The 13,858-nt window shown below is 36.8% G+C and overlaps 1 protein-coding gene across 2 annotated transcripts in view; it reads right to left on the bottom strand.

Moving 5' to 3' along the window:
- Positions 1-13,858, bottom strand: part of Dpyd (dihydropyrimidine dehydrogenase) — an 849,077-nt gene that overhangs the window by 337,531 nt on the left and 497,688 nt on the right. For both annotated transcript variants that reach the window (XM_052730491.1, XM_052730492.1), the window contains one exon: positions 4,101-4,265. In XM_052730491.1, the coding sequence (XP_052586451.1) occupies positions 4,101-4,265 (165 nt within the window). The remainder of the gene's footprint in view (positions 1-4,100; positions 4,266-13,858) is intronic.

Raw genomic sequence — 13,858 nt, 5'->3', positions numbered from 1 at the left:
TAGAGGTCCACAAATAATTCTGTTTGTAACACAATCATCTAGTGAGCTCTGTGAAAAATGTTGACTGTTTAGACACACACATACATACACACACACAAGCACACACACACACACACACACACACACACACACACACACACACACACACACACACACACACACTGTGCCCATACCACAATTTCTGGAATGATTGAACTCAGGCAGGAGTGAACCATACCCTTTTCTCCAGTTCCCCAGCGATTCTGAAATGCACTTGAAATTGAGTTCTAAGTCTTAAGTTCTTCAGAATTCTTCCATTTGCAGGTATACATGATATGAAAGTGTCTACCAGAACAAAGGGGACTTACAGGAAGGAAGACAGAGAAGAGAAGGAAGGACAGGAGAAGGATTAAGAGAAATAGGCTCAATGTATAATACATCCTTGTTTAAAATTTTTAAAAAGACGATTGTTAAAAATTATCACTGTATCTTTTATCTTATTCTTACTTTACATGTTTGTGGTATATGTGTGTGCACACATATGTGGAGAGTGTGCTTACTCATGCAGGGGTGTGTGGAATGTGGAGATCCATGTTAACAGTCTTCCTCTATTGTTTTGTACCTTACTTTTTGAGGTAGGGGTCTCACTCAACCTAAGACTCAAACTAGCTAGAACAGATGTCCAGTGAGCAACTGGGATCAGCCTGTCTCCCCCTCATGGCCACCACAGCCCCAGTGCATGGGTTATACTTGCATGCCGCAATGCCTGGCTTCATGTGGATGCTGGAAGCTGAACTCAGGTCCTCTTGCTTGCATAGTAAGCACTTTACCCACTAATGTACAACCCTTCTAGTCTCCTCCATCCCCTGTTTTCAGAATGTGTTTTGAACATTTCACTTTTACCTAGTCATGATCTTTCATAACCTTAAGTATTTTGAATTATGCCTTTATTATCCAGAAAAGCAGAAGGGCTTAAGTTTTCCCTTGGTGGAAGGAGTCTCTGGTACACATAGAAGATGAAGAATTTGCATTTAGAGGGTACTGGCCAATAACACCTTCAGGAATGAGGGTAGAGATCAACTTCTTTAGCGTCATTGTGAACTTAATTGTGTGCAGTGCCATTAGCTGAGAAATAGTTTCACCAGCAATGAAGAGGAGGTAGTATTGTAGAGAAAGAATATTTACATAGCCACTGTCCCTCTTCTGTTAATGTCTCCACAAAGTCCTCATCCTGGTCTGGTCTGTATTTACCAGCAGATATTCACCACTGAATGTCTGCCTACCCCTAACTTCTAGTTGACCAGAATGATACAAGAGTATGTCTTCCCTTGCTAAGTCAGTACATTCAGGCAAATCACATGCATTTTTTTTCCGTAAGACTAAAATATGCCCGTTCTCAGCTTTTGTAATGCCAGTGAAAAGATTCACTTTAAACTGATTTCTGTAAGCCCTAATTATACAGTATATTTCATAATAAGCTTTGCAAAATCTCAGCTTACGAACAAAAACTCTGTTAGTAATAACTTGTCACTACAATGATCCGTGTGCCAAATTTAATTCACAGATAAATATAAAGGAAAATTTGGGAGTCAAGCAGGTCTAGCTTGAAGGTGGGCTCTATTACAGCTCGAGTTCAAATATCCCTCACACCACCTTCTGGAGCCTTCTTACCTTTATATTCCTGATGCTATGTAGCTGTCTCCTCTGGTTCATAAGCAGCTGTGGTCTCCCATCTGGAAACAGACCCTAGCTGCAGATATCAGCTGCCCGTATCCTCTTGCACAATTTCTTTCTCAGAAAACTTTGCCCTTGCTTAGAAGCTGCCACAGTGGGTTGAATTATCCAATCCCTGTCATTAAAGGTGGCAGCCACGCACTTGAGAATGATGTGGGAAAACTCCAGTGAGAGTGATAATTAAAGTCGGAAAAAGAAGGGTCACCTCCTTTCACTCAGCTCATTGGGTTTGGCATCAGAATAATTCTGAAACAGTGGGGGAGACGTTCCTCTCAGCATGGCGGTATCTGGGTGCACACGTGCTCCTTCCATGGGTTCAAATGAGAATGCCACTTTAATTGTGTTTAAAGTGTTATATTTGGTATGGGGAGTAAAAATGAGTTCTAAGAGTACAGAGATAAGACTAATGAGTATAATCTAAATGGGAAAAGGATTGGGGGGAAGTGTCTTGCATTATTTTTTCAAACACACACAAAAACATTATAAGAGAAGAACATTGTTGCCAGGGTAATCTAACGTTCAAATGTGCCTCTTCTTTCTTCTTGACTGTGGGATCAGAAAGCCATGGGCTCCAACCCACATATCCCCTCCTTGACTGTCATTTCTCAGTGGCCATTGTTATCGCAACATATCCCTGCCTCAGCAAAAGCAGACAGAATCATGTGATTTTAAGAAAGTCATTGCTGGGCATTACTTTTTCAACAAAAATATTTTTGTTCGGTTGGTTGTTTGTTTTTACCAGAAACACTAATTTCATTCAACATTGAAGCAGTTTGAGGGAAAATCATATTTATTTCATATTGTTTTGTATGTTACATTAGAAAGTAATACTGAATTTTTAAGTGCAACATACACAGGTATACTGAAGACACTAATATACAGAGGCATAGATGGTTAAAACAAAATTCAAGTTCAAATTTCAACTTTATGATAGATTATGTTCAAATGAGCAAGATTCCTTACTTTCATATGCCTCAGTTTACTCCACTCTGAACTTAGGCATGTAACAGTATCTATTTTATGATGATGTTAAAGCATCCAGCAAGTTTAAAATATACAAAGCTTTTATAACAATGTCTGACACAGAGTACATGATATCTTAAGTACCTACCTACCATTGTGATGAAAATGAAATGTTCAGTACCTAGCAGAATATTCAGTACCAGAGACCTAGTTAGGGTACTTATTAATACTTTTGTTTTTAGAGTTGGTTCTCTTGTTTTCGGCTAGCTAAGGAAAAAATTCCTAAAAAGATATGGGTCCTTCAGGAAACAGACACTTGGCATCTTTGTTGCAGAGACAACTGTATCACAGGAAAGATAATTGCAACATCAGGCTCCCAAACTTAGGAACATTTAATGAGCAGATGCTTAAGATTTCTGATGGGTCTCCATAGTTCCCTTCACATCTGAAGGACTGCTTTGAGGAAGATACACTATGCTTGTCCTATATGACTATATTTGGTTCAGGGTAAGAGAGAACACAGAAGCAGCCAAGCTACCTGAAAGAACACTTCTTGATCTGCTGGACAACGTCATACTTCCTTTGGAAGACTGATTTTTCAGGTTATAGGCAACCATTCATGAATTCCCTTGAACTCAAAAGTATTTAAATATTTAAAAATACATATCACAAGAGCATGCAACATGTGCTCTCTTTTGTCCCTACAGAATAATCGTTTCTATAACATAAGCAGACACACACTGCTGGATACTTCAGGCTCCATTCACCACAGCTCACTGAAAGAATAATAGAAATACAGAAGGGCAGACATTGGGACAGGGAGTGGGAGAATGAAGGAATGATACCATGAATAACCTCAACTAGACTACTAAAGAGAAAATACTCTATTACATGTGAATCTTATTTTTATTGCAAGGAATCTGTGTAGTTCCTTAAAAATAAAGCTTTCCTCAAAATAGTGAGTTCATTTAGTCTAAGGGTATTAAAATTATCTGGTAAATTATCTCCCACTGAAAAAATATAAATAAACTACATAAGATATTCTGTTTCAGTCTTAGCTCTATATTTAAAATGATTTATAGCTTGCAATTTCTCCCTAAGGTCGTCACCTTCATAAATACCAGCCACATGTGATGAAAACCAACTCAATAAAATGGGTATTTCGTTCCTCTTTCTTCTGCTTATGTAGAGGCTTCTTCCCTGCATGCAGTGCCCATTTATAACAAAGCCTCACATGGGGAGGGATTTTATGAGTTCGCCAGCTTTCTTTCTTTATCTTTCTATGCATCAGCCAAGCAACTGGCAGATTCTTTAATAAAATATATTATACTCATTAATATTTATAAGCCTATGAATTGGATGTTTAAATAAACATTCAGCAACTCATGCCCGCTCTCTTGTTTTAGATGTTAAATCACACTTACATTGTCCGGGAAGTCAGCCTTTAGTTCGGTGACACTGTGACACCAATATGCAGCTGTTTTCTCACTGATGAGCTCAATGTTGAGGAAAGAGCTTTGTCCAGGGCCGTACATGGGGCCAGAAGTGGTCCCCCGGATGATTCTGGGCGAGACGTTTGTCACGATGTCCTAATGAAAGAGAAAACATATTGAGTCTCTGTTCCACAAAGAAAACCTGCGATCTTTATTATGTACTCATTTCCATGTGACAATATTTTACCAAGTCTCTTCTCACGTTTTCCAGATGAGATTTTAACATACTTTAAATTACAGTTGAGCATATGCTATTTCCAAATGTAATGGAAGAATAAAAAATTTTCTAGCTTTTGCTAACTTCCTGCAGTTCTAAATTGTACATAGTAGAAAACAAAAACTATTTTAATTAAATAATTTCATGCTGGTTTGGGGTGTATATATTTTAGTTTGCTTACAGTTTAAAAAAATAAATAAACATTAAAATTCCATGTAGGTCTATGTAATCTAAGTAGCTCTAATCATTAACTCCAGTAAGAATTAATGTTTAAAGACAAAATGTATAATTTTCTTAAAATGTTATTTAAATGCAAATCAACTAGGAAAAACATATTACTATTACTAGCTCATTAAACTTTAACACATATGCTAAAAAATTAACTGGGTCAAATTACCTGTATATATGTATAAATATGTATACCTATGCACATAGATACATATATTCACATTCCTATATGTGTGTGTATATATATATATATATATATATATATATATTTGTGTGTAAGTGAGTATATGTACTCATATTCAATGTGAAGATAGTTCCCCTTCCCAAGATTGAAATGAGGTTATCAATAACTTCCTGATAAATATAAACAGTGAAATTAACTTGCTTGTTAAGTGTAATTACCAATCCCAGGCTGCTTCTAAAGCAGTATTAGCAAAGAAGAATAACATTCTTCCATTACTTAAACTAAAAAGAAACAAAGAAGGAAAAAATGTTTCTTTTGCCAACTTCCAATTAAAATTAATTTTGAATAAAGGTCATTTAGTTAAGGATTTATCAGAATTAGTCTTTTAAGTACCCCTCCTCACCATCTTGTCATTTTTAGTGAGATAACATGAACCCCCATTAGTATATAGCAATTAAGGTCAATTTACATATTTTAATTAAGAACCACCCCATATAAAACAATTAGTGTAATAGGCATACTAACTGGATTTCATAACATTTGGACGTTTTTCCAACTAGATAGACAGGAAACCTTAATTAGCATTAATTAGTGCTGATCTGCATATGTTTGATAAGGCATACCCTTGCCACAAAAGATTATTTATTCCTGAATGTGCCAAATGCTACAGTTGCAGAGGATAAAAGGACTTTTCTTCACATTGCATGTTAATTTCTGTTAATTTACATTCACTTTTACATCCGAATTAGTATATTATAAAATAAATGGTATAAATGTTACAAAAAGCCTCCTTAAATATGTACATTTTAACTTATAGGAATCATGCCAGTTAAATTTTTACTAATTAAGCCATTCCATTTCTATTGTGTTTGTGCACAATATCACCAGCCTTGCTTTGATTTGCTGTTGAAAAACCCTGTTACACAATCATAAACGCTAAAATGACAAATAGAATCTCTCCAGGAAGCCCTAGCAGACGGGTCAAATTTCCATCCTGGCCAATGCTTCAATGTGTATGCAGCATCCCTGCGGGTGCCTCTGTGTGTCTCTCCAGGTAGGCACTATTGTGCTGCCAGGGTTGGAAAAGACATTTCTGGAAATGTTTCCTTTGAATGACCCTGGTTTTCTGCTCTGTTCCAATTTTCAGATTTCACACTCTTTCATCGCTGAGGTCCTTCTTCCTTTACCCACTATTCTAAATGTTTTCTCTTGGATAAATCCAACCCACATGACAACCTGTTCCCCTGCAGAGTACTTAGCCAAGAAGGTGAACAGAGACTTAGTTCAAGTCATTGAGGTGAGTCAGGATATAAAGACTGGAAAGGAGTTACTTTAGAGTCTGGTTAAAGTCTCCCATGAACTGAGAGTCAAGAATTAAGTCCTGCACAATTGAAAAGTTGCTGTGAAGATTGCCTACAAAGAGGTGATATTAATTTTGCATAGAGATAATTCAAATATTATAGCAATAATAAACCATACTTAAGAGCTAGCATATATGATTTCAAATATCACTTTTTAAAAAAAAATTAAAAAAACTAGCTATAGACCTGCAGTCTTCTGGGAATCTCAGATAAAACCTATGAACCTATTTTGAAGTAAGGACGCATCTTAACCCCCTTGTAAAATCCTCTTGACCTAAGGTTTTACCTTATTATCATATGTAAACCTATCCAATGAACCTCAGAAAACAAACCATTCTATGGTCTCATTTACCTGGAAAAAATAGAATGGGAATGAGGAATACAGGAAGAAAGAGAAGGAGAGAGGGAGGAAATGGAGGGAGAGAGAGAGAGAGAGAGAGAGAGAGAGAGAGAGAGAGAGAGAGAGAGAAGTTTCTTCAAGCCCCCAATTAAATGCTTGATTTTATAAATTGCCTTGGTCATAGTGTCTCTTCACAGCAATGGAACAGTAATGAAGACCCTGTTGGGAATGTCTCTTCAGTCTAAGTTTTCCATTTCCTTAATATAAACAATGAATTATAGCACTATAGATAGTACTGTGTAGAATTTGTGAACTATCTGTGACTCAGTAACTCATTAACAGAAATTAAAAAAAATATTTTCAGAATTCAAAGTGACAAAATTATAACATTCACCCAGTAATAGGTCAGTACTAAAAAAAAAAATAGCCTGTTTTTCTCACATTGAATTGTCCTTGCAAATGACTTGCCAAAAACTTCTTCTACAGATTGAGACATTTTAAATTTTTTTTTAAAAGGGATAGATGAATGAAAATGAGTATCTAACAAATTATCCTTGGTTAGATGATTAGATTTAGAGTTTCAATAAGTGAGCAATAATTTACTAAAGCTTTTGACCAGGGAACACAAGAATTTGAGTATCATTTCATAAGAGAATTATTTACTTTAATTTTTAATAGCTAAGGTATATTGATATTGATTAATGGAATTAATTGAATAAACATGGTCATTAACACTTGGACTAGATATAAGTCCATTCTCTCTCTCTTTTTATTATTGAGAAATTTTCTTTTCATTTTACATACCAACCACAGATTCCCCTCTCCTCCCTCTTCCCAACCCCCCAGCCTCCCCCCCCCATTCCCACCTCCTCCAAGTCAAGGTCTCTCTTGGGGAGTCAGCAGAGCCTAGTACATTCAGTTGAGGCAGGTCCAAGGCCCTCCCCCCTGCACCAAGGCTGCTCAATGTGTCCCATCTTAGGGACTGGGCTCCAAAAAGCCCACTCATGCACTAGGGACAGATCCCAATGCCCCTGCCTGGGGGCTCCCCAAACAGTTCAAGCTAAACAACTGTCTCACACATCCAAAGGGCCTAGTACAGTCCTAGTACAGCGGGCTCCACAGCTATTGGTCCACAGTTCATGGGTTTCCACTAATGTGACTGGTCATCTCTGTACGTTTTCCCATCATGATCTCGCCGTACCTTGCTTTAGAATCCCTCCTCTCTTTCATCAATTAGATTCTATACAAAGATGATAAACAACCATGGTCCCGATCTTCAGTGCATTAACAATGTTAAGATTTTCAAAAACAGATGCTTATGGAGGAGGAAGTGTTAGGAGACATCCCAGTTTTACGTGCTAATGAAACCACCGTTATAAAACCAATTGTTAATGCCCTCTTACCATTGAGATGATTATAGTGGTTTTTCAGCATTCATAAAAAAATGGATGCAGACCATCCTGATTATATTTGTTTAAGTTCATCAACTTAACTTCTCTGGAATGAAAAAAGGATTATACTGTTTTCATGGCTACTCCTGAATAAAGATAATCATGATGGCCTCAAGAGCAGAAAAAGAAAACTTAGTCTGAAGAGATTAGACAGAGAACTAGAGTCCAATGGCATTAGACGACAATGAAAACTAAGATGTTCAGGTTGAATCACAGTTGGGTCTGCCACTATGGATACATTTTATGAATGGTGCTGAATGAAAAGAGCGGTCTACAAAAAATAAATACAAGATAGTTCACAGAAGGACAAGAACCACTAAATATATTGTTCAGTGATATACATCGATGTGAAACAATTGTAACCCTAAGTACAGTATACTGAAAATGCAGAAGAGGGATACACAGAGGTAGGTACACAGAGGAAAACAGCTAATGGGGGGTGGGGAGTGGAGGAGAGCAGAGCAAGCACAGCTTTCTGAGGAAGAAATGATGCCCAACTTGTAGAACAGCAGAAAGAGAAATCTGTGTCCTGAGCTATGTGGTAGTGTAGTGGATGCTGTTATAACCTGTGAATTCTAATCTGTCAGTCTACCTGAAAATACACAACCTAAATCTAAGCTATCTTTTTCTTTTTTTAAAAAAAAGGTACACATGTAGTCCAGGCTACCTATGAATTTGCTATGTAGCAGAGGCTGGCCTAGAGCTGACCTTACTGCCTCTACCTTCCAAGTGCTGGGACTATAAGCATAAGTCACTACTACACACTTTATCTTTCCTTTTAAATTCCAAGATTATGCTGTGGGTTATTATTTAAGTATTTACTTGTTTTTGCTTAAAATAGTTAAGCTATTTAACTTTATAAATCAACATTTCAAAAATAAAAAGCACTATGGGACAAGTCACTTTCTGAAATATGTCATTTTCTAGGTATGTAGGCTCTACAGCACATTTCTTCCATAACAGAAGAAAAATACTTTGTAAATTAGTCTAACAGCAAACACATTGTTACATAAGACTCCTCCAGTCTGTCTAGCAAGCCACCACCCTCAAGGAGAGCAAAAAGAAAATTCAGTACTGGCCCAGACTCAAGCACAACTCTGTCTTTGGAAGAACTCTTTCCTCTCTTACTGTTTACTTTATGAATAAATATGCCAATGTTTTATTACTTCTAAACATTATTGTCAGAAAAAATTCTGATTGGTTTGGCTGGCAAGACAGGTAAGATAAGAATCCTTTTTCAGTAAACCATCTTTTTTCATCTGAGTGTCTTATATAAATAGCCTTCAACATCTGAAATAGTAACAGGACTTACTGGATACAATACTTACAGTTTTCTACTTGGAAAACACAGAGGGAATATCAATGTTATCTTAGAAATGTTAGGTAAATTATCAAAGCAGTGGTGCAGTTGTTACTTAGAAGTATATAATTAATAATGCAGGTATGTATAGTACAGACCTTTCACATATATCAAAGCTGATCATCACTCTATCATCATGCTTGTAAGGACGAAAGACAGAAATTAGTCATTTTTCCTCGGTTGCACTGCCATTGAGCATCATAGCTAAGACTAGCTCTCAGGTACACATTGGAGAAGAGAATAATAATAGCAGTGACTACTGATACATGGTGTATGTAACAATGACTAGAATTTATTTCTTGTGAGAAAAGAAATCAGTTTGAACATCTTACCTATTGAAAACTGGAGTGTGGTATATATACTTTAAGAGAAAGGAGTACTTTAAGAACATAAGGAAACAACCACACCTCAGGAGAATTTTCTCTCTTCTAATTGCTTCAATTTGCACATCCCCTCCTCTCCCTTTCTCTGTCTGTCTCTGTCTCTCCCTGTCTCTGTCTCTGTCTCTCTTTTCTTTAGCTCTCTCCTCTCCTTGTGCCCCGTTTTTCTTCTCTACCCCAACTCTTTCCTTCTCTCAGAAGATATCCTCTGCCTCAGGATACATGGAATGGGCTCTGAGTTTGCAGGTTACAGGTATAGCCTCTCCCTAAACAGGGGACTCTTTATTCCAAACATTAACCCTTATTCTCAGGAAGAGTTAACTTGAACTGGATAATCTTCTTCTGCTTGGCTGCCCTCTCCTGTAGAGCAGAGTTAATTAAGGTCCATGTAGATGCTCAGTTCAATTAATATGAAGAAAGAAACCTAGGAATGCACAAATAATGTGAGAGGAAACTACTCAGCTAGGATTCTCTAAATTCAAAACAAAAACATGCCATACAGATATGGGTAGAATATAAGTAACTCAGAAAATGGATATAAAAGAAACAAAATATTTACCTAGTAAAATGTAAATTATTCATAATCTCAAGTCCACTGTGATCATCAATAATCTATTTTTGGTGGAAAACACTTTGCAAAGTCAAAATTCTAAGAACTTTTGAAATACCGTCAGATTTCATACTAAACTGAGAACTTGAGATTCACATGTGTCTTGTGCAAACATTGACCCGGAATGGTGGACTCAGTCTCAGGCTTGGGCTGGGCTGAATGAACAGACAGGGTCCATATGTAAGAGATAGTGGATGGAACAGGAAATAAAAACAGAATGAAAAGAAAAACTTTAGAAGTTGAAAGTACTTCAACAGGAGAGCAATGAATGGAAAGCGATGACACTGAATATTTACTAGATACCTACATCTTGACCACCCTATCTTTATGCTTACCTGGCCAAATGTACTATAAATCATCTTGGCGAGTGGCCATCTTACATTATAGAAATGGAAAGCATCATAGTCTAATGCAGCCTTTTATCTTTCCTCTTTTCATCAAACATATGTACATATTTTTGTTTTTGTATTTGTCAATATGCACTCAAACGGCTTGTCTTTTGCTCTTTGACCTCATTTTTTAATCTGGGTAATGACTTTTACATAACAGAGATGCTGTGGGATAATAAGGGAAGTAATACAGCCAAGGTTGCTATTCAGAATCTGATAAATATGTATTAATTAATCAATTATTAATTGTCAGCTTCAGATACAGCGGTGAGAGTTTACATGTGAGTTACTTTTACTAATGTGAGAGTGACAGCTAGGGACACAATCAGCCATGAGGATGGGAGATGACATGGGGATGGGCAAGGCTGTAGAGAGTACCTAATGACTGTTTTAATAAGCTCGAACTTTTTCTGCAGGCTTGGAGACTCCATTGTGTTTTGTCTTCTGTGCAAGTTATTAATACCCATGGCTCACAGCAGCTGTGCATTTGCAGAGATAAGTTTCACATGAAACAGATGAAGAATTTTTTTCAGAGCTGATATCAGATGGATTAGAACGTGATTAATCAACAGACAGACTGATTAAATTATTGGGTTCACTGTTCAGATAAGAGGTTTTGGATACACTCTGCCAAACTATAATTAAGTTAGAAATTTCTGTTGGCCTGCTTTAAAGATGATCACATGGTATACTTTGAAGAAATCTTTTATGGCCCAGAAGAGCAGCTGTGGAGGTATAAGCATGAGTCAGTTCTTATAATTATTAATTACTTTCAAGTATTAGAGCAGAATTTTCATTGAAAATCATAAATATATTCCAGTATCTTTTAATGAAACTTGTATACACCTTCTGGTTCTACTTTAGAAGCCACTACAAATAAAATGGCTATTAGTCAAGGGACTATGTTAAAGGATCAGACAGGATGACACCATTTCTGATACATGGTTAAAAAGATAGCATGAGAATTTCCACAAAGTATTTCAAATAAGTATACTAGGATTTTTTTTTTAAGCACACAATCTAAACGCTAAAATACAGTCATTTCTGAGGTATCAGAAGACAAACAAACAAAAAACCCGAAGCAGATATCCTAGAATACAAAGCAGCTATGGAGTTCTTCATCCCGTTAGGTATTTTATCTGTCTTTGATGGTCTCGAGACTGAGGTGAGATGTTTTATGAACACTGGCAAAAGGATAGTGTCAACTTGTTTACTAGAAAAGGACCACTAGGAGGCCAGGGATCCCTAGCAGCTTTTAATCGTGTTTAATAGCCAGCAAGCTTGTCATAAGAATCCAAACCTGCCCATGTTCCCAAGACTCAAGTCCTAGTCATGGTGTATTTAGATGTAAGAAATAAAATCTAATGGTTACTTTTCAAGGATGGCTGGAGCCTGCCTAGGTCCTGCTACAAATGAATCAAAAGCACCAGATCCCACTACTGATAAATGCTAGGGAAGCTACATGCCTCTCTCAACCTGAATTATGCTTCCCCCAACTAGAAAGTAGAATAAAAATCACTAACCATCAACCTTGACTGCAAGGCCATGTATATGATAAACTTTAAAAATAATCATAATGTAAAATGTAGAGATGAACCACACATACACCTTCCGTTGAGAAAAATGTCAAAGAAAGGAAAAATAGGACCTAGGTGATCTAGATTGTACTCTCCTGCTAATTCAGTAAAATGAATGTTTGTGAGTTGGGGCTAAAGACTCTTTTCCACACTCAGTCAGAATGTCTGCCTTTCCGGGCTGATGCATTTTGCTACTCTGAATCTCTAGTGCTCTTATTATCAAACAATTATCTTTCTTTCCCTCATTAGGGAAGTAACAGAAGCAAAGTCCAGTTCTCTATTCATAAAGCATTTTACTCCAGGTTTCTGAAAATGTCTGTAAATAAATTTCAAAGGACTGTGAACTCACAACAGAAGAAATCACTGAAGACAGGTGAAAGGACAACATGCATAACAGCTAGCAGGAAACAGCAGGTCACAAAATCTTGTCTCCCGAAAAATATGTAGAGTAGGTTGGTCAGATTAAATGACAAATGTTTGATAAGCTTAAAAATAAAAGAGAAATAAACCAACTACCAAAGAATCAGATCCTTCCGAATTGTAAGTGAAGACTCGTAACTGTAACCGAAGATTTGTAATACAACCAAATAGAATTTCTAGTTAAAAACAAAACAAATAAAACAGTATTTGAGGGAAAGAGAATCTTAATTATTTAGGGTATCAATGGGGGTAGGCACAGTTGAATGAGACAAAAGGTATTAGTTAATTTGATTTTATAATTTGGGAATGTTGCCTGAGAGCAGCTCTAGTAAATGGGGTAAACACATGATCAAGGGGTTTAAAGACATGCAAGGTAAAAAACAAAAAAACAAACAAACAAAAAAGAATGAAAAATTTTAGTTCAATTTCAATAGAGGATATCGGGAAAAATAGAGGAAGAGTAAAAATTGTTGAGTAGAAATTGTTACATATTTCAAATAGTTGGTCAAAGACACCAATCCTCAGATTCCAGGTACCAAAAAACAGAGAGCAATATCTTTGAAAGAACAGTGTCTAGACACCTAGTAGTAAATAAAGCACCCAAAGGAGAGAGATATGAGCTGAAATCTCTAGGAAAAGCTACACCCTTGTTTAAAAGTCTACAAGGCTGATCAACTGATCATAATTGGCAGGACTGTGGATAGTAGGAATCCCACAGGTCCAGAGCCAAAACTACCTTGGGCTCTGTTTAATTACCTTCACAGCCAATCATTGCCCACCCCGTGTGCAACCTGACATACTTGTGGCTCTGGGAGTACTAACAGACCATTAGCTTCTATCAACTCAAAAGCCAAGAATGCCCTCAAAGAGCACCCCGGGCTTATAGCAAACACTTTACTGCTGTATCTTCCTTACTTGATGTTACCATGAGTATATTTTTCAAGTGACCTGAATTATGACTTTCTTTTGTTCTGTACCTATAAAAACTTCATTACTCTTACTGCACTGAATTGTGGTACTAGGAGCAATCTGAATGTGTGCTCCAATTACCTCTTACTACCTTTGAAGGAAAGTTGTGGTTTTGTATAACAGAAAATACTGAAAGAGGAGCCCAAGGTTAAAAAAAAAAAATTAGCTACAAAGTAAAGCCATCCAACATCCAGTGGAAGCCC

Source organism: Peromyscus californicus, unplaced genomic scaffold, assembly GCF_007827085.1.
Source record: "Peromyscus californicus insignis strain IS unplaced genomic scaffold, ASM782708v3 Scaffold_9__1_contigs__length_137607984, whole genome shotgun sequence".
NCBI classification, from domain to species: Eukaryota; Metazoa; Chordata; class Mammalia; order Rodentia; family Cricetidae; genus Peromyscus; species Peromyscus californicus.
This window is presented reverse-complemented; position numbering and strand designations above follow the sequence as displayed.